At 41.6% G+C, this 20,667-nt stretch overlaps 1 protein-coding gene across 2 annotated transcripts in view; it reads left to right on the top strand.

The window, feature by feature from the left end:
- The first annotated feature begins 1,875 nt into the window (after positions 1-1,875).
- Trim33 (tripartite motif containing 33) overlaps positions 1,876-20,667 on the top strand; it is a 75,946-nt gene continuing 57,154 nt past the window's right edge. For both annotated transcript variants that reach the window (XM_040752130.1, XM_040752129.1), the window contains exon 1: positions 1,876-2,472. In XM_040752130.1, the coding sequence (XP_040608064.1) occupies positions 1,941-2,472 (532 nt within the window). In that variant the 5' untranslated portion in view covers positions 1,876-1,940. The remainder of the gene's footprint in view (positions 2,473-20,667) is intronic.

The raw sequence follows: 20,667 nt of genomic DNA, 5'->3' as shown, positions 1-20,667 counted from the left end.
TTTTGGTTTTCGAGACAGGGTTTCTCTGTATTGTTTTGGAGACTGTCCTGGAACTCGCTCTGTAGACCAGGCTGGTCTCGAACTCACAAGAGATCTGCCTGCCTCTGCCTCACGATTGCTGAGATTAAAGGTGTGCACCATCAATGCCCAGCTCTGTTCTCACTCTCTTGATACTAGCTAGCTCAGTGACAAAACTCTGGAAGTATTATTTGCAAGTCTAAGCAAAGTACTTCTTCCAAGAAGGCCATGCCTCTTAATCCTTTCAAGCAGTTCCGCTCCCTGATGACCAACCATTCAAATAAAAGAGCCTATGGGGGGGGGGCTATTCTTATTCTTCTCAGTTCCTTGTTTAAGCCATTCATTCTAGTCACACTGACTCCAGGTTGTTCCTCTACTAAAACCAGGAATCTCTATTTGCCTCAGGCCCTTTGTATTTGCGACCTGTTCCTCTATCTGGAATACTCTTGTGCAAGCCAGGCTTCTTCACCTTATCAACAGGGCCCTTAATCATCACTAATCCTTTACACTTTCCTTATTTTTACTCCGTAGCACTTAACACTCTATCTATGTTCATCCATTCAATCTGTCAACTTGTTGAATGCAGAGAGCTTCTTTGTTCTATCTAGTCTTTGCAGAAACCCCAGTGTATCTAACACATAAGAGGTCAGCAGAGATTTTGAAGGGATTAAAGACTTTTTTTCTGTAAATACAAAGATTCAGACAAATACATTTCCTGCATTAGTATCTACTGTCCAGGATGGATTTCTGAGCCTAACATTAAAAGTTGCTGAACTTACATACATTCCCCCTCCCCCCTTTCTTTTTGGAAACCAGGTCTCACTTTGAAGCCTAAGCTGGCCTTGAACTCTGTCTGCAGGTGATCACAGGTGGCTGCTCTGGCAGCACTGGGAAAGTGGTCTGATCCCAGCTTGAAGTAGAGAGAGGTTCGATTTCAAACAAAACCAAACCCTTTCAGAAAGCTTCTATGACTGAGTCGGTGAGGACAGTCAGCTACCTCACCCGGAGACACTGGCTAGAAACGTGGTCTCCTAAACTGGCACATCAGTCATAGGGACTTGTTCAACATATTCATACGCTCTCCAACTTCCTGATTCTGTTCTGGGGTGTGGCCCTGGCATCTCTGTTTAGAAAAAGCATTTGATTGGCTTCCAGGTATGTAGCAGCGTTGGAGAATCACCTTAAGAAGCTAAAAATAGCTATTAGGAGACTTCTTTCTCACCGGAGGAGGCCTATTTCTGGAGACCTTTGGGGGGTGTGGGGGTGGGGGAGTGAGGGTTCTGCTTAGCTGCTCTCTGGAGACGATCCTCTAGAGAACGCGGTTCAAGAACACCTAGCAGAGACCCAGGTGGTCCGCACCTCCAAGCTGGAAGGCCGCCGCGTCCCAGCGCGCGACAGGTGAGGGTTCCGCGGAGGCGCGCCCGTCGCTGGGGACGGCGTCGCCGCGGAGACGCTCACTCGGGGACGAACGCGGGCAGGCCTTCCATCCTTGCACGCTTTCCCTCCCTTCTCCCCGCTTCACCGCCCCTTCGGCGTTAGCGGCCAATTCCACGCCATAGGGACCCAGCTCCACCAACTTAAGGCTTTAAAAGCTCCTTCCGAGCTCCAGAACTCCAGCTCTGTCGCAATACACCGCCCCGAGGCGCGGAGTGGCTTCGCTGACCGTTCCGCGTGCGCGCACGACCCGAGTTCCCGCCTCCCTCCGAGGACGGCGTGCGTGCGTGCGCGTGCCCGCCCCTCCCGCCTCCCGACGCGAGGGCGGGGGCGCGGCGTGCGCGCGCGCTCTCGTGCGTTCGACTGCTCGCTACCTCGCTCGCTCTCGGCGGCCGCTCTCGCTGTGGCTGCGGCTGAGGCTGGGGGCGGCGGCGGCGGCGCGAGCGGCGGGCGACGCGGGGCGGTCCGGCGGGTTCAAAGAGGAAAACATGGCGGAAAACAAAGGCGGCGGTGAGGCAGAGAGCGGCGGCGGGGGCAGCGGCAGCGCGCCGGTAACCGCCGGGGCCGCGGGGCCCGCGGCGCAGGAGGCGGAGCCGCCTCTCGCGGCGGTGCTGGTGGAGGAGGAGGAGGAGGAAGGCGGCAGCAGGGCTGGCGTGGAGGGCGGTGCAGCGGCTGGGCCCGACGACGGGGGGGTGACCGCGGCCTCCTCAGGCTCGGCTCCGGCCGCCTCGGTCCCCGCGGCTTCAGTGGGCTCCACGGTTCCCGGGGGCGCGGCATCGACGCCGGCCCCAGCTGCAGTGTCGGCTCCGGCCCCGGGTCCTTCGTCGGGGCCGCCTCTCGGGCCACCAGCCTCGCTCCTGGACACCTGCGCGGTGTGTCAGCAGAGCTTGCAGAGCCGGCGTGAGGCGGAGCCCAAGCTGCTCCCCTGCCTGCACTCCTTCTGCCTGCGCTGTCTGCCGGAACCCGAGCGCCAGCTCAGCGTGCCCATCCCCGGGGGCACCAACGGCGACGTCCAGCAAGGTGAGCAGCGGGCCGCACCCTGGTGGGGGTCTGGAGACACGGGCGGGGATCGTGAGGCTGCTCGGACGGTGCGGTGCTGGGAGGTTTCAGAGGTGAAAGCCACGGCCCCGGGGACGGTTACCAGAGAAGCTGCACCGCCGGAGATCCGGGGAGGCAGAAGGGAGGGTTGCCGGCTGCGAGGGGCTGGGGGAGGGGATGCTGCGAGGGAGGTTTGAGGCGCTTCTGCAGAGGGTGAACTAACAGAGACAGAGAAGGGGTCTGCAAAACCCGCCGTGAGAAGTGTTTTTGGGTAGAAGGGCCTGGTCCGGAAGCGTTGGACGAGTGAGTGGTCAGACAGGGGTTGGGATGGATTGCTTTGGAGAGGGGAATCGGCCTGTTCTGGGTTAGGAGAAAGAACTACCGATTAAATGATAATACAAGACATTGGAGGCCGTGGGCTAAAAGAAGGCCCCTCGATGACATTGGGATGAGGAGCTTGGTAAGTGATAATAGTTGTGAGGGGCATGCATGGTTAGGAGAAATCCTTGGATTTGAGGATGAAGAAACGAACTTGGAAAGGAAGAGAGTGTTAGGAGTTGGGCTTATGTTATATCATTTGTTATGCATTGATAGGCCCAAGTATTCAGGACACTGTGCTAGGAATGAATAAAATATCCAGGATTTCATTCAGTCTTAATAGGGGAAATCTATGTAACCTGCAGCCGTAGAGGTGGGTACCATGGTTGGGCATAATGGAGGGAAGGTCTGAGAAGCTTCCCGGTAAAGGAAGCCCTGGAACATATTTCTTGATGAGTGATCATCTTGCTGAGTTGGTTGATATTCCCGGCACAGGGTACTTTCTACAACCCTTTAACTAAAGGATATGTATGTAAGGTGATTGGTGGAAGTTAGATTGTACTAAAGGGCTCAATTGTTAAGGGACCTACTCTTCTAGTGTCTGAAACTGTTAAGTTTAGATGTGTTAAGGCTTTGAGATGCAGTATTGGAATTTTCCTTTTTCCTAGAAAAATCTCTTGTGGGTATAGGTTAACCCACTCATTATGAAACAATATTTCTATATCGAAATTAATACATTAATTGAGTAGATACATCCTACAATTAAGAGAGTTATTTTTTTTGACAAGCTGGCTTTAAAAAGGCTTAAAATTTCAAAGCTTTTTGAATTGATTTTGGAACTGCCTTGAATTGTGGATTATAACAAAGGGTTGATTGGGTTTTATCCTATAGAGGACATTCCTGAAGGATCTTTTTTATCCTAGGCTGGCCTCAAACTCTATATAGTGTCTAGGATGAACTTGAACTTCTGATCTTAATGCTTCTACCTCCTGACATCCGGGAATATAGCCATGAACCACTACTTCTAGATTTATATAGTTCTGGTTGTAGTTGGAATTTTCTTTGGGGTGCCAACTAGCTCCAAATAAAGACACAGGGACTTATTAATTACTAGTGCTCAACCTTTTGTTTAGCCTTGTCCCACTGTATAACTTAGTTTAACCTGTTTCTGGTCATCTATGTTTTGCCTCATGGCTTTTTACCTTTCTTTCATGTTTTTATGTCCTACTTGTCTGCTTCCTCTGATTCTCTGCCCCCCTTCCCTCAATTCCTCCTCCTACTTTCCTGCCAGGAAGTCCTGCCTATACCTCCTCACTTACTATTGGCTCTTCCGCTTTTTATTAGACCCAGTCAGGTGCCTTAGACAAGCAAGGTAAAAAAGCAGTACATCTTTGCATAGTTAAACAAATATTCTGAAGCAGTTGGTGATGGAATCTGGGGTTTCATGTGTGGTAGGCAAGCACTTGGTCAGCTGAGCTAGTCCAACTTCTGAAGTTTTTCTATCAAAAGGAAAATCCAGAAAGATAACGTTAGGGCACTTGAACAAGGAGAGGCAAGACTGCAGGCAGGGAGACCAGTTAGAATCTTGACAATGATCTAGGCAAGAAATTCTTTGGAATGGGTAGTAAAGACTGATACCAGATGTTATACAAGGGCACATTTGGTATTAGGGTGGGTATTGGCTTTGTGAGAAATGCTGAATTTGGTTTTTTCCCTAGGGATATTTCCTACTAAGAAATTGGAGAGCTGAATTATTTCTTCATCTTTTTTTTTATTCCTTTGAGACAGGGTTTCTGTGTGTAGCTCTGGAACACTTGTTCTGTAGACCACGATGACCTTGAATTTAGGGGGCTTTCCTTTGTTTCCTGAGTGCTGGGATTAAAAGACATGCACCACCATTGCTCGGCCAGCAATAAAATTCTGAGCTGGGTGTGGTGGTGGCATATACCAAAAATCCCATCACCTAGGCTGAGGCATGAGGTTGTTGCATTCAAGGTTTACATAGTGAGTTCACAGTGAAACCCTGTCTACAAATACAACAATAAGAAGTAAATTAAAATTTAAGTTTTGGTTGATGGAGATACTAAGTGATAATAGGTGTAAAGAGGAAAGCTGCTTATAGCCCTTAAGAGCATAACAAGGTACATGAGATTCAGTGTTCTTGTGAATGCCTGTGTTAGGGTTGACATTTACAGAGAACCAAAGATGCAAATGTATCTGACTGATTAGTTGAGGACTGAAGCTACAAAGTTGGCTCTCTAAAATTTGTGGACAGAGAATAATCTATAAATTCCCTCAATTCTCCTGCCTTTTGTTTTGAACTAAAATAAGTGTAAATGAATAAACGCAGTCACTTCTAAGTAGTTTTGTTTTCTAAGTAATTTTGCTTTCTGAGGAGTATCTAAAACAAGTATTGAATCAGCCATTTTTAGGCAGTCTAGGAAATATTTTGTCAATAGTAAATTTTATATGTGCCCTTTGCATTTCGTAGCACAGTTTAAATCTATTTTTTTACATGTTCATCTCTATTTCCTATTTGCAGAATGTGTGTTCAAAAGATGGCTCTAAGAATCATCTAAAAGCCAGGTGGTGCTGGCACACATCTTTAATCCCAGCACTTGGAAGGCAGAGGCAGACTGATCTCAGAGTAAGTCTGAGCCAGCCTAGTCTGCAGAGTGAGTTCCTGGACTGCTAGGGCTACACAGAGAAACCTTGTTTCAAAAAATCTAAAAAACAAAAAAATCATCTTCCTGACGCTTCAACCCTTTACACATACAGTTCCTCAAGTTGTGCTGACCCATAAAATTATTTTTGTTGCCACTTCATAAAATACTGTTACGAATCTGTAATGTAAATATTTCTGGAGATAGAGGTTTGGTAATGGGGGTCATAACCCACAGTTTGAGAAACTGGAGAGATGGCTCTGATTAAGAGCACCGATATTTTTTTTTTTTCCAGACAGGGTTTCTCTATATTGCTTTGGAGCTACAGAGATCCGTCTGCCTCTGCCTCCTGAGTACTGGCGTTAAAGGTTTGTGCTACTGCCACCAACTCCTGGAAAGAGCACCGATTACTCTTGTAGATGACCAAAGTTGGGTTCCCAGCACCATGGGAGCTCATGGGGGGCTTACAGTTGCTTGTAACATTGCCACACATATATCTTTTAAAGATATGAATCATCCGTAGAGCTTATTAGATGTTGATTTTGTTTTTTTTCCAGAGATTTATTTGATTTGAGATTGACTTCATGTAACTATACCTTTTTTTTTTTTTGGTTTTTCGAGGCAGGGTTTATCTGTATTGTTTTGGAGGCTTTCCTGGAACTCGCTTTGTAGACCAGGATGGCCTCAAACTCACAGAGATCCGCCTGCCTCTGCCTCCCGAGTGCTGGGATTAAAGGCGTGCGCCACCAACGCCCGGCTGTAATTATACCTTTTAAAATAATTATTTGTGAGGTGTTTTGCCTGCTTGTATATTTGTGCATGTGTGTGCCTGGTGCCTTTGGCCAGAAGAGGGCATCAGATCCCCTAAAATTGTGCTGGAATTGAACCCAGGTCCTCTTGAAGAGCATCCAATGATCTTAATAGCTAAGTCATCTCCATTCCATTCCATTCTATTCCATTCCATTCCTTAGTTTAACTGTGCCTTCTTTATTTTCAAGGAGGGGGGGTTTGAATTCAGGACCTTTATCATTCGAGGCAAGCTCTCTACTACTGATTATACCTCCACCTCTTGTGTCTGTATTTTTTGTGTTTTGTTTTTTGGAGACAGGGTTTCTCTGGTTTTGGAGGCTGTTCTGGAACTAGCTCTGTAGGCCAGGATGGCCTCGAACTCAAAGAGATCCGCCTGTCTCCTGAGTGCTGGGATTAAAGGTGTGTACCACCAACACCTAGCTTGTGTCTGTACTTTTATTGTTGTTTTTGAGAAGGATCTCATGTAGCCCAGGCTGGTCTCAGACTTGCTGTGTAACTGAGGTCTATCTTTAATGTCTGATCTCCCAAGGACTAGGGTCATAGGCTTGTACCATCAGCTTGAGCTGTGTACACACACCTTTAGCATGCTCCTCTTGTGATTCTGGTGCAGGTAACATCTGTCATACTTTGGAGAACTTGGATTTTAAAATTTTAATTTTCATCTTTTGAGCGTTTTATCTGGATGTGTATGTGCACACTGTGTGCATGTAGTGCCCATGGAGGTCAGAAGAGGGCATTGTGTCCCCTGGAAATGGAGTTGTAGGAAGTTATGAGCTGCCAAGTAGATGCTGGAAATTTAACCTGGGTCCTGTGTACGTGCAGTAAGTGCTCTTAACAGCTGAGCCATCTCTTTTGGATTTAAATTTTTTTTTTTTGGTTTTTACGAGACGGGGTTTCTATATTGTTTTGGAGGCTATCGGGGATTTTTTGAGGAACAAGTTTAATTTATTGTTAGAATATTGAAAAATCAAACTAGTTCATACTTGTTGAATCTCAGTAGTGAGCTTTTAAAAACACTTTTGTAGTTTCAAAAAATGTTTGGTGCCTTGTTAGGTTGTGTCAGAAAAGCTTTCAGTAGTGTGTACACTTAAATCTATAATGTAGCAGTAGGTATACAAATTTTATTGATTCATCAGAATAAAGTTTCAGATAATTTTTTTCCCTCTGGGACAGGGTTTCTTTGTGTAGACCAGGCTGGCCTAGAACTCACCTCTGCCTCCCAAGTGCTGGAACTAAAGCCATGTGCCACCAGAGAAACTTGGTGAGGCCAGTGATGGAGATGGAATTATAGTAAGTTGTGAGCCACTTGATGTGAGTGTTAGGAATTGTCCTTTGGTCCTCCAGAAGAAGAATACACATATTCATAATAGCTGAGCCATCTCTTCAAACCCACTTTAATTAAAAAATTTTTTTGTTTTTCGAGACGGTTTCTCTGTAACTTTGGAGGCTGTCTTGGAACTGTCTCTGTAGACCAGGCTGGCCTCAAACTCGCAGAAATCTGCCTGTCTTTGCATCCCAAGTAGTGAGATTAAAGGTGTGTACCACCACCTCCTGACTATTAATTTTAATTTTAGATAGTGTCCTGTATTGCGGAGCCTTGAACTCAGTATATAGTTGAGCATGACTTTGAACTGACTGATCTTCCTGCCTCTACTTCCTGAATACTGAGATTATAGGTGTGTGCTACTACTATGGTTATGTGGGACTGAGGATTGAATTTAGGATTTGGTGCTTGTTAGGCAAAATTCTACCAACTTATAATTTTCACCCTGTTTTTCCAGATAGGGTTTTGCTGCTTTGCTCAGACTGTCCTTGAACTCCTGGGCTCTGGACTCAAGTAATTGTTCTTCCAGGTTCAGTTTCTTGAGAAATTGGGATCTTAGGCCAGGGTACCACTTTGTCTGGCTAAACAGTAGTTCTTAAGGGGTGGCCCACAGAATGTGAGGATTGTTAACTTTGAGACCCTTTCATGGTTTGTGGGTTAAAGTGTGTGTGTGTGTTTTAATAACTACACTGCTACATTATTTGCTTTAGTTAGTGTGCTGACGCAGTGATGGTAAAAGAACAATAATGGGTAAACCTGCTGGTCCCATATATAAGATGGCGGTTTCATGCCTTACTACTGTGCGTACCCCTCCCTAGCCTAAGTCATTGCATCCATACTGCCACTTTGTTAAGAGTTCTGAGTTGAGTTAGCTGCTTTTTTCAAAAAATGGGAAATAATTTTTAATTGAAAGTGACTGACAGATGATGTTTTCAGGCATGGGTTTTTGGCAGCCATTATCTCAAGAATGAATGAATTGAGCCTGTCACTTCTAGGAAAACAAGTTACAGTATATGTTTGCCAAGGATAAAAATTGAGCTTTTAAAATTGGAATTTTGGAAAAAGTGTATCTGTTGCTATGAGCCTGACAGTTTTTCAGTATTTAAATCCTTTTCTGATGCGATTGGTATAGTGTGTGTGAGCATGTATTTATGTTGGATAGTAAAATGTTAGCATTTGGAAGCACTATATAACCCAGTGAGTGAATATTATCCAACTGATCAATGCGTAATGCTGTAATATGCATAGGAAAGAGATTCAAAGCACAATAGGCTAGAAGTACATACATTTGAATATGAAAGAAGTAAAAGTATACCTGTGAGGTTTGGGGATCCCATTACTATAGACACTTAAATGTACTTTTGAAGTTTTTCTGTTATGTGAAAGGACCGTCAGTTTTCCTACAATTATTTGAAAAGACTACTAAATGTAATCTTCCCTTTTCTTAAGTATGTAGTTATATGAGGTCAGGTTTTTATGTGCGTCAAAGAAAAAAAGATTGCCTAAGTGTACAAGTACAGGGCCAGCCTGGTTTCAGCCTTGTGGAACTTTTTTTTTTTTTTTTTTTTTTGGTTTTTCGAGACAGGGTTTCTCTGTGGCTTTGGAGGCTGTCCTGGAACTAGCTCTTGTAGACCAGGCTGGTCTCGAACTCACTGAGATCCTCCTGCCTCTGCCTCCTGAGGGCTGGGATTAAAAGCATGTGTCACTGCCACCTGGCTGGATCTTTCTATGTAGACCAGGCTGCCTTGAATTCCGTCTGTCCGCCAAGCCCCTCTAGCCCCTATCTCCCAAGTGTTTGGATTAAAGATGTAAAGAACTCCCATGCTCAGCACTGAACTGCCCTGGTTTTTAACATGTGGATTCTGGGGATCTGAACTCTAGTCCTCGTGCTTGTTCAGCAAGTACTTCGTATCCATTGAGCCATCTCCCCATTTCCTAATGAATTGATAAACATTTAAAAATTTTTATATTCTATGTATAAGTAGCTATTATGTAGGCAAAAGTGCTTTGAGTCTTTTAAGAACTAGAATATAAAGGTTCTGAGATCAAAGTTAAGACCTTTTTTTCCTAAAGGACAGTAATAAAATGATAGTTTACAGTCATTGGAACAGTGATAAAGAATAGAAGATGATAAATATATTCACTTACAGTCTTGAGGTTAGATGTATCCATCAGTGTGTCCCTAACAGAATGCAAAAATGAAGTAAGTGCTTCTTAACTGGAGTTAGCCTTTTCATAAATAGTTCACCATAGACCTACTGATCTTGTTTTGTTTATGGTTATGACTTGTCCATCACTGTATTTTCCTCATGCTATGTTCAGAGATTAGGCTCAGGGTGATGGATAAACTAACCTCTGTCTCTTCTGTGAGCCACAAAGTGCCCTTCTGTCCCTAGTCATTAGGCCCAAGGGACAGTGAGAAAGACTGCAAGAATGAATGAATACAGATGCATCCTTTGTAGAAAATGGTTAGTCTGTGGCATAGTGATGAAAAAGCATGCACTACATGGTACTAATGAATAACCCCCCAAACCCATATTTGGGGATCCAGCCTATGACTTTTATGTGTTAGTGTGTTAGACAAATGCTCCAGTAATTCTTTTTGAATGCATATGTATGATTTATGTCCCTTTTATGAATTGTATGCTTTTTATTTTTCTTCAGACTGCTTACTTTTGTTTTTGCAACAATTCTCAGTGGTTTCTGTACATTTTTTTTGCTGAATATGTAAACTGAAGATTATTCTGAAGATTATTTTGGTATGGTAACCAGCCTCTAACATAGACCTAACTCTGTTCCTTGTCTCTTAACTTTTTATGGTTTGTGTCCACAGTTTCTCAAGGCTGATGATCTCTATGACCAAGAGAACACAATTGACAATGACTTCCTAAACAGCATCACCAGCTGGACCCCAGGTGTTCAATATCACACCAACCAAGTGGGCGACAAGTCACCTGCATAAAGCAGTGGCCATTTAGTGAAGAAGGAAAATGAGGCTTGAATAGAGTGCTCAAGGATGTGTGTGTGTGAGGTGGGGGAGGGCAGAATTGTGATCAGATAGGGTTGCAGGGAATGAAAAGGAAACAAATAAAAAAGAATAGAGCCAGCTGTGATGGTGTGATGCCTGTAATCATCAGTGTTTTGTTTGTTAGTGGCAAGATAAGTGCTCAACATCATCCCCCAAGTACATAGCACATTCAAGGACAGCATGAGCTATATGAGACCTTGTCTCAAAAAAAGCAAATCCCCCAAGTACCCCAAGAATTTGATAGTTTTGGCTCAGTGCTTCTAATGAGGTTGTAGTCAGAATCACTAGGCTACAGTTAATCTGAAATTGATTAGGCTAGAAGATGTACTACCTCCAAAGTTGCTCACTCATGGCAGACAACTTCTTTTCTGTATGGGCCCCTTTCAGCGTACTATAAAAGTATTCTCACAGCACAACAACTTTCCCCCAAGAACCAGAGATCCAAAGTATAAGGAAAATAGTTGTGTGCCTTACATGACCTGACCTGAGTCACAGCTGAATTTCTTAAAAATAAAAAATTGAAAAGGACCTTAAGGTCTACGTTAGAGGCCGGCTACCATACCAAAATACATAGGCTCAAAATAATAAGGTAAATTTCTTGAGTGTCTTATTTTTAATCCAAGCAAGGAAAGTCCTCTACTTGTGAGAGTTATATTAAATCTTCCTCACTTGAGCAAAATGTTCCAAATTATTCAAAAAATGTTTCTCTTTCCTCTTCCTTTATTGTTTGGTTTTGGTTTTTTGATATGGGTTTCTCTGTGTAGCCCAGGCTGTCCTGGAACTCACTTTGTAGACCAGGCTGACCGAACTCCAAGATCCATCTGCCTCTGTCTCTTGAGTGCTAAGATTAAAGGCATGTAATCCATTCTTATTTATAGAGTATTACAAATAATTCTACTAAGTTATTTTAAAATTTTTGTCAATAAAGATTATGGGAATTAGTTTTCTTTTGCTATATAAGTTCCTTTCATATACTTGATTTTTTTTTTTTTTTTTTTTGTTTTTGTTTTTTGGAGTTAGGGTTTCTCTATATTGCTTTGGAGCCTGTTCTGGAACTCGCTTGGTAGACCAGGCTGGCCTCGAACTCGCAGAGATCCACCTGCGTCCCAAGTGCTGGCATTAAAGGCATATGCCACCAATGCCTGGCTTGATATTGTCCTAAAGCCTAAAACATTTACTGTACTGTCTGATACCACATATCCATATTTGGATTAGGTGGGAAGTATTAGGTTACAGTTAAGTCAGGTTTCAAGAAGTGTGTTTGTAGTGTGTTACGCAGGATTTGAAAGATATCACTCAGATTTTTACTTGAAGCATTACAAATGACTGCTGGAATAAAATTTTTGGAGCACTTTGGCTTGTTACCCATTTGTGGTTTATTAATAGAATGCTAATATTCAAACTATACAACAACATATTTTTTTAGAAACAAGCCTCATACAATAGTTCAATATGAGGTAGGGTGCTTAGAATTATTTCACTGTGCTTGTACTTGTAAGTCTGAGGAATCAAAAGTAACAAAAGCACTTCATCTTCAGTGTCTCAGGATATTAAGTTTTCTGTTTTCTACTCAGTATTGCTTTTGTGTATTGTGAAGCATTTTATAGGCAATATGTGCGTAATAAACCTTGAGCCCATGGGAACTAGCGGAAGTGATTAATGATCAAATTATTTAAAAATGGTATAAGGTATTTTTTAACAGTTAATTAAATAAATACTCATTGAAATGTTCAAAAACAGGTTAGTTGTGACTAAAATTTGCTGCCTTCTGCCCATATGTTGACTTGTAGTGATCCCTTTTCTCATGTATATTATATATGATTGATTTGGTCCTTATCTTTTCACTTGCAGCTTAGACTGTTCTTACATATACCCAACATTTTCTCTTGCTTGTTCCTCATTTAATATTGTATGCTTAGATTGTTTGAATTAACAATGGCAGGAAAAATTAGCTGTGGACAATCAGTGAATTATTTGAATACTTCCCTTAAATTTGTCTAGATCACTTTGTAAAATAACATGAAATCCAAGCCAGATATTGCTTGTCTATAATCCTAGCAATTGGAATTTTGAATTTGAAGCTAGCTTGGGTTATATATTGCAAGTCCCACTGAAAACAAAACAAGAAAATGAGCAGTCTCAATGTAAAATCTTTTTTGAGACAGGGTTTCTCTGAAGCTTTGGAGCCTCTCCTGGCATTCACACTGTAGAACAGGCTGGCCTTAAACGCACAGAGATCCACCTGCCTCTGCCTCCCAAATACTGGGATCAAAGGCATGTGCCACCACTGCCCAGCTGTAAAGTTATTTTCATGTTACTTATTTTTTTTAAAGTTTATTTTATTACATATACACTGTTCTACATGCCAGAAGTGGGCACCAGATTGAATTGTAGATGGTTGTGAGCCACCATGTGGTTGCTGGGAATTGAACTCAGGACCCCTGGAAGAGCAATCAGCGCTCTTAACCTCTGAGCCGTCTCTCCAGCCCATTCATGTTATTTATTAAGATCTCAGTGGTACAGTAAGTTACTTTTCTAGTGCTAACAATTGAAGTCAGAGTCGGGCGTTGGTAGCGCACACCTTTGATCCCAGGACTTAGGAGGCAGAGGCAGGAGGATCTTAGTGAGTTCGAGACCAGCCTGGTCTACAAGAGCTGGTTCCAGGACAGCCTCCAAAGCACAGAGAACCCTGTCTCAAAAAAAAAAAAAAAAAAAAAAAAGCAAAGCATAGAATCAAAGTCAGGACTTATCATCCATGTCAGTGAACCATCTTTCCATATTCATTCATTCCCCCTTGGGGAAAAAAAGTCAGTTCTCACTATAAGTCCACTCATTTTAACAAACAAGGCCACTGATAGATTGATAAAATCATACTTACATATGGCTCTTCCATGTTGGAGAGACCAGCCTATAAGATACAGGGAGTAATGAAGAAATCCAACCTGAAATTGAGAAGTGGGTGTTGGAGCCCATGGACTGAAGTTGCAGACGATTGTGAGCTGCCGTATGAGTGGGGATTGAATCCAGTTCCTCTGGAACAGCAGCCAGTAGTGCTCTTACTCACTTAGCCATCTCCAGCCCCTCAGTTTGATTTTCTAACTTTGAAGTTTAAGAACTTAAGTAAAATTTTCCCTTTAGAGGGATTTTTCAGTAGCTGTATTGTAATATACTAATATTATTTGTATGTGTGTGTCTATTCTTTTTTTTTTTTTTTTTTTTTTTTTTTGGTTTTTTGAGACAGGGTTTCTCTGTGGCTTTGGAGGCTGTCCTGGAACTCACTCTGTAGACCAGGCTGGCCTCAAACTCACAGAGATCCGCCTGCCTCTGCCTTCCGAGTGCTGGGATTAAAGGTGTGTGCCACCGACGCCCGGCGTGTGTGTCTGCAGGGTGCCTAGAAGCCAGAGGTTGACATCAGGCCTTCTTCCTAAATTGATTTCTAGACTTTATTTTTGAGAAAGGGTTTCTTGGTTTTTTTTTTTTTTATTTTTTATTTTTATGAAACAGGGTTTCTCTGTATTGTTTTCGAGGCTGGCTGTCGGTCCAGCCCAGCCTTGAACTCACAGCGATCCGCCTGCCTCTGCCTCCTGAGTGCTGGGATTAAAGGCGTGCGCCACCACCGCCCGGCGAGAAAGGGTTTCTTATTGAACCTGATTGAGTTAGACTGGCTGTCACCCAAACCCCAGATGGCATCACAGTGTGTAGCCATCTTTTTTATGTGGGTGCTGGAAATTGAATTTAGGTTCTCCAGCTTGGTCATAAGCACTTTACCCAGTGAGCCTTCTCCCTCACACTATAATATGTTATTAACAACAAGCATCATTATTCACAGAAAAATACAAATGTGTTTTCAAATTAATATTCGAATCTTGTAGTTATATTTGGAAAGTGATTGGAATGCCACATAAGTGTTATTTAGGTCCCAGAATTCACATAACCCTTTAAATTATGATATAGATGTCTTCAGAATGACACTAAATCTTTGTGTTGGGTATGTGATAGTTAGTGTAGAATATTAGTATTTGAAAATGTAATATATATGTGTGTGGTCAGATGGCAGGCAGTTTGTGGGAATCTTCTCTCCTTTTCACACATAGGTTCTGGGTATTGAACTCAGGTCATTAGGCTTCTTTGTCTGCGGAATCATCTCTTGATACTAGGTACTTTGATTTTGAGACAGGGTTTCTCTGTATTGTTTTGGAGGCTGTCCTGGAACTCGCTCTGTAGACCAGACTGGCCTTGAACTCACAGATCTGCCTGCCTCTGTCTCCCAGTGCTGGGATTAAAGGCATGTGCCACTAACCCCTGGCACCCACATTTTTCTTAGTGAATTATCTGTCCTTTTTTCAGTGCTTCTATATATATTTTTTCCAGATGTATAGCCTGGTTTGTGACTTGCCTTATACTTGCATTTTATGATTTAAATTAGTTTTTGTGGGCAGGAGAGATGGCTCATTGGTTAAGAACACTAGTTGGTCTTCCAGAGGTCCTGGGTTCAATTCCTAGCAACCACATAATGACTCACATCTGTAATGAGATCTGGTGCCCTCTTCTGGCCCTCAAGGATATATGCAGACAGAACACTGTATATGTAATAAATAGATCTTTAAAAATAATTTTTGTTCATTGTGTGTATATGATGTAGGGAGGTGATGCATGTGTGTCACAGCACATGAATGGAGGCCAGTGATGTTGGTCTTCACCTTTCCTATTTAAATGGGTTCTGGGAATAAAACTCAGGTCATGAGACTTGCGTGGCAGGTGTAGCACTAGCTACTTTGCTGTCCCATACTTTCAGTTTTAAAAACTTTTCATTAAGTTTTTTTTTGTTCAAACATTAAATATACACAAAGCTATACAAGGAAAAGGTTCTTTTCTTAACATTTCTTTGTGAGGTTTCTGACTCCTGACTCATAGTTTGTGTTAAATTTGTTTTGACTATCAGTGTATCCAGGTTATCTTCTACTAGGGTGTCAAGTTCAATGGTGGAAAAGATAGTCTCTTCAGGAAGATAATATTGGGAAAACTGGATTTTCAAGCACATACCATATGCAGAAATGAACTCAGATGGACAAACAGCCTAAGTATAAATGCTAAAATCATAAAACTCTTTGAAGTAAATAGTAGTAAGTCTTCGTGATCTTGGGTTTGATAGTGGATTTTCATATATGACACTAAAAGTGTGAGCAGCAAAAGACAGAAGTGGTAAACTGGACAGCGAGGTGCACACCTTTAATCTCAGCACCAGGTGGCAGAGTCAGGCGGATCTCTTTGAGTTCAAGGCCAGCCTGGTCCACAAAGTGAGTTCCAGGATAACCAGGGCTATACAGAGAGAAACCCTGAAGAACAAAAGAACGAACGAAAGAAAGAAAGAAAGAAAGAAAGAAAACAAAGGGTATTATAAGAACGTGTAGAATATTATTGAGGTACCTTAGCAGATGGGGGCTCTTGCTGCCAAGCTTGTTGACTCGTTTGATTCCCTGGAACCTGCATTGTGGAAGAACAGAATTTATACCCATAAGTTGTCTTTTAACAAATACACACACAAACTAAATGACTGTATTTTAAAAAGGAAGTGGAAAGAAAGCCTATAGAATATAAGACAATATTTTTAAAGTAATACATTGTATATAGTATGCAGAAAGTCATAGCTAATAAACACGTGAAAAGATGTTCAGAACTCGTTGATATTTAGAGAAATATGTGGGCTGAAGATGCAGCTCAGTGGTAAAGCACATGAAACATAAGACTGTGTATGAACAGGAAGTGTTGACTAGAATGAAGGGAAATTACATCACTTATACAATGTTGGTGGGAACATAAAATGGTGCTGCTACTGTGATGTTTATTGAACCCAGGGTTTTGCACATAAAAAGCAAGTGCTTGGCCAGTGAGCTACACTCAGTTTCTCCTTCAGAGGCTGGGATTACAGACTGCTTTAGTGTCTACCTCATGGCCTGGCATTTACACGGGTTCAGGGGATTTGAATTTCAGTACTCAACACTACAGGCAAGTACTTCAGTCATTGAACTGTCTCTCCAGCCCTTCTATATAATTTTATTTACTTTTTTAATTTCTTATGTAGCTCTGACTGTCCTGGAACTTGCTCTGTAGAACAGGCTGGCTTCTAACTCAGAGATCTGAGTGCTGGGAATAAAGGTGTGCACCACCACGGCTCTGGCCCTTTGATATAATTTGATTTGGATTTCTCTGATGGTTAGGGATGCTGAAAAATTTATTTTAAGTATATTATGGGCCATTTTTGCTTTTTGAGAGCTGTCTGTTTAATACATTTGCTTATTGTGATTTTATTTTGGGTATTTAATTTTCTGAGTTCTTTATATATACTGGTATTTTAAAAAATGCTTACATTTAGTGTAAGTGTGGGTTCAGTGGGTCAAATTTAGGTTTGGTTTGCACAAGTGTCTTTTCCAGCTGAGCTAGAATTTAATTAATTTTATATGGATAAATTTTATATGTTTGCTGCTGTGCTTGTGTGTGCATGATATGTGTTTATCACGCTTAAAAAATGTATTCACCTATTGATCTTCACCTATTGATGGACACCTTGCTTTATTTCATATGTTGGTTACTACTGCTACAGTAGACAAGGAGAATTTTCAGGTATCTCTAGAGCATGCTGATTTCGTTCCCTTTGACTATATACCCAATAATGGGATATCTGAATTAGAAGGAATTGTTATTTTAGTTTTTCAGAATCCCCCATACTGCTTTGTATAATTGCTGTGCTAATTCCACATTTTCACCAACAATTCGTAAGACTTTCTCTTTTGCTTCCCCAACAGCATTTATATTCTATTGTTTTCTTGATAATAGACATTCCAATTGGAGTAAAAACATAACTCATTGTAGCGTTATTGGTTTGCATTTCTTTGTTATCAGTGATGTAAATTTTTCATGACACTGTGTGTGAGTGTGCCTGTGCAGGCGCATACTTGCACATGTGTACAAATGTGGGTCATGGGGATTGAATTTAGGCCTTTGGGCTTGCAGCAAGTATTTTTACATTCTGAGCCATCTTGCCCATTCTTGAACAGTTTTTATATAGTTGCTGACCATCTGTATGTTTTGAAGTATCCAGATCACTTTTCCATTTCATTTATTGTAGTGGAGACTGATTACACACTAGGCTGTCACTCTGTTTCTGAGCTTCATCTTATCTGTTCTCCTATTACTAGTTTGGATTATAAGCATTACTGGTGTTTGCTGTTGTTTTACATATATTCTGAGTATTAAATCCTATGCAGATGACTAATTTGCAAATATTCTTCCCATCCTGAAGATTTGTTTACTTTGTTTCCTTAATTACATAGCTTCTTTTTTCTGTTTTTGTTGCCTTTACTTTTGAATCTTCAATAGTTATATTTTGTAATTTGACCTTGAATAATTCACTTTTGTTGCCTTTCTATTTTAGTAACTTCCAGGTTTTAAAATGTAGAAATCATTTATTTCATTCTAGCAGAGCTATTTCCTTTTAATTCAATTTCATTGAGAGTTTTTAATTGTGCCGCTGCCACCACAATTGTAGTTTCCCCTCCTTTTTCGATTTTAAAACAGCTCCTTTTCCTTCTGTCTCCTCCATTTTTCCTTCCTTCCTTCCCTCCCTCCCTCCCTCCCTCCCTCCCTCCCTCCCTCGCTCCCTCCTCGCTCCCTCCCTCCCTCGCTCCCTCCCTCCCTCCTTTCTTCATTTTGTTTTTTTGAGACAGGGTTTCTCTATTGTTTTGGAGGTTGTCCTGGAACTCGCTTGGTAGACCAGGCTGGCCTCAAACTCACAGAGATACGCCTGCCTCCTGTGTACTAGGACTAAAGGCGTGTGCTACCAACGCCCGACTTGAACATAATAGAATCTTTTTTTTTCTTCAACTTAGGTTTCTTTTGTTTCTTCCATTAGCTGTGCCTCAGTAGGAATTTCCTAGCTTGTTCAGCTTTGTTTCCTTCAAATTACCGAATCTTCTTAAATGGAGATACTTGTTTATTCAAGAGCGTGACTCCCTTTACAGGATGAAGTTGGTGCATGACTTTGTAGTTACTGGGCAGTGGTGAGCCCTTTGTTTCAGTTACCTTATACTGACTATATTTTCAAATTAAATGTTGTATCCCAAGAATAACTGATCCTCACTGTTCTTGGTTGGCTAATACAAATGGGGTTGGAATAGTCCTCTCTCCTTTTTAAATATTTATTTGTATTTCATATATACTGGTGCTTTGTCTGCATGTATGCCTGAGTGTGAGCGTATTAGATCTCCTGGAACAGGAGTCACAGACAGTTGTGAGCTGCCATATGGGTGCTGGGAATTGAACCCGGGTCCTTTGGAAGAGTAGCCAGTGCTCTTAACCCCTGAGCCATTTCTCCAACCCCCTCTTGATCTTCTCATAAGTGAGTCTCAGTTCTGAATGCAGATGACCTAACGGAGTCAGTGAGTAAGCAGATGCATTGGATCCTGGAGGCCATAGACTCTGCAGTCTCTATGACTGCAGCTCCACAGTTCCTTGGGTCTGTATAGTTTAATACCTCTTTCCTGCGTAAAGAGGAAAAAATCTAGTTGTATGTAAGTTTACATATGCAACATTACATCTTTGTATGCCTGCAGACAAAAGCCCTGTGTCCTGTGAATGTATCTTTAGATTCAGAATTTCCATACTTTGGAATTGAATATTTTAAGAGCTATCTTGAAATTTTTGGTTATGAGGTACAGGTTGTCTACTTCAGTGAAAAAAAAAATCACACAGTAAACTATGTGAAGGACTATATAGTATATGTTTCTGTAGAAATACAAGTCATTTAAAAACATTAACATTATACAATTTCTTACATATATAATATATTTCAATGGAATTTCCTCCATTATACTTATACCCTCTTCCACTGAACACTACACAATCCTCCTACTTAAAAGTCATTCTCAGGTTAGTAGCTGAAATATTTTACTATTGATTTTGCTTTGGGGCTGAGATAGAATCCTACTCCATAACCAAGGCTTGCCTTAAACTGACAGCAGTCTTCCTGCCTCACTCCCAAAATACTAAAATTAAGACTTTATTTTACTTAAACATTAAAAAAATGTATTTGTTCATTTGTGTAGTGCATGTTTATATGCATTTGAGTATGTTCACATCATGGCATTCTTTAGAAATTTTATTATTTTATATATATGGCTGTTTTACTTGTATGTATGTCTCTGTACCACATGTGTGCCTAGTGCCCATGGAGACCCGAAGAGGGCATTGGATCTCTTGGAACTGAAGCTTCAGACAGTCGTGACCATCATGTAGGTGCTGGGAATTGAGCCTGGGCCCTTTGGAAGAGCAGCCAGTTCTCTTAACTGCTGAAACATCTTTCCCATCATACCATGGCATTCTTGAGGTCAGGATAAGTTTGTAGGAGTCAGTTTTCTCCCTCCAACTTGTGAATTCTAGTGTTTGGAATGATGCTTTTTTTTTTTTTTTTTTTTTTTTTTTTACGAGACAGGGTTTCTCTGTATTGTTTTAGAGGCTGATGCTTTTGGTTTTTCAAGACAGATTTTCTCTGCATAACAGTCCTGGCTGTCCTAGAACTTGCTTTGTAGACCAGGCTGGCCTTGAATTCACAGAGATCTGCCTGCCTTTGCCTCTTGAGCACTGGTTTTAAAGGTGTGAACCACCAGTGCCTGACTCGGAATAATGTTTTGTTGGCCTTATTTTACTTTTTAAACTTGCATTAAAAAACATGGCTAACAAGCAATAATTATCTTAATTATATGTATCACTGTTTGAAAAGTATGTTTTTTATATATGCTTCTGCCATGTTGAAAAAACTTGTAGTTCATTTTAAAAGATGCTGAATATTGTATTGCTATATTGATTCATTGTTTTCTTGTTACATAAGATTTAAAAATTTTAATTGGTAATTACATAGATTTTTGAGGAAATATGGAAACTTTAATTCCAGCACTTGGAAGGCTTGAGGCAGGGAGATCTTGAGGCTAGTCTGGTCTACAAAGTGAGCTCCACAAACAGCTAAGAAACATACAGAGAAA

This window comes from Mesocricetus auratus, unplaced genomic scaffold (genome assembly GCF_017639785.1).
Source record: "Mesocricetus auratus isolate SY011 unplaced genomic scaffold, BCM_Maur_2.0 Super-Scaffold_100009, whole genome shotgun sequence".
Taxonomy (NCBI): Eukaryota; Metazoa; Chordata; class Mammalia; order Rodentia; family Cricetidae; genus Mesocricetus; species Mesocricetus auratus.
The sequence above is the reverse complement of the archived record's forward strand: the minus strand, read 5'-3'. Positions and strand labels throughout refer to the sequence as shown.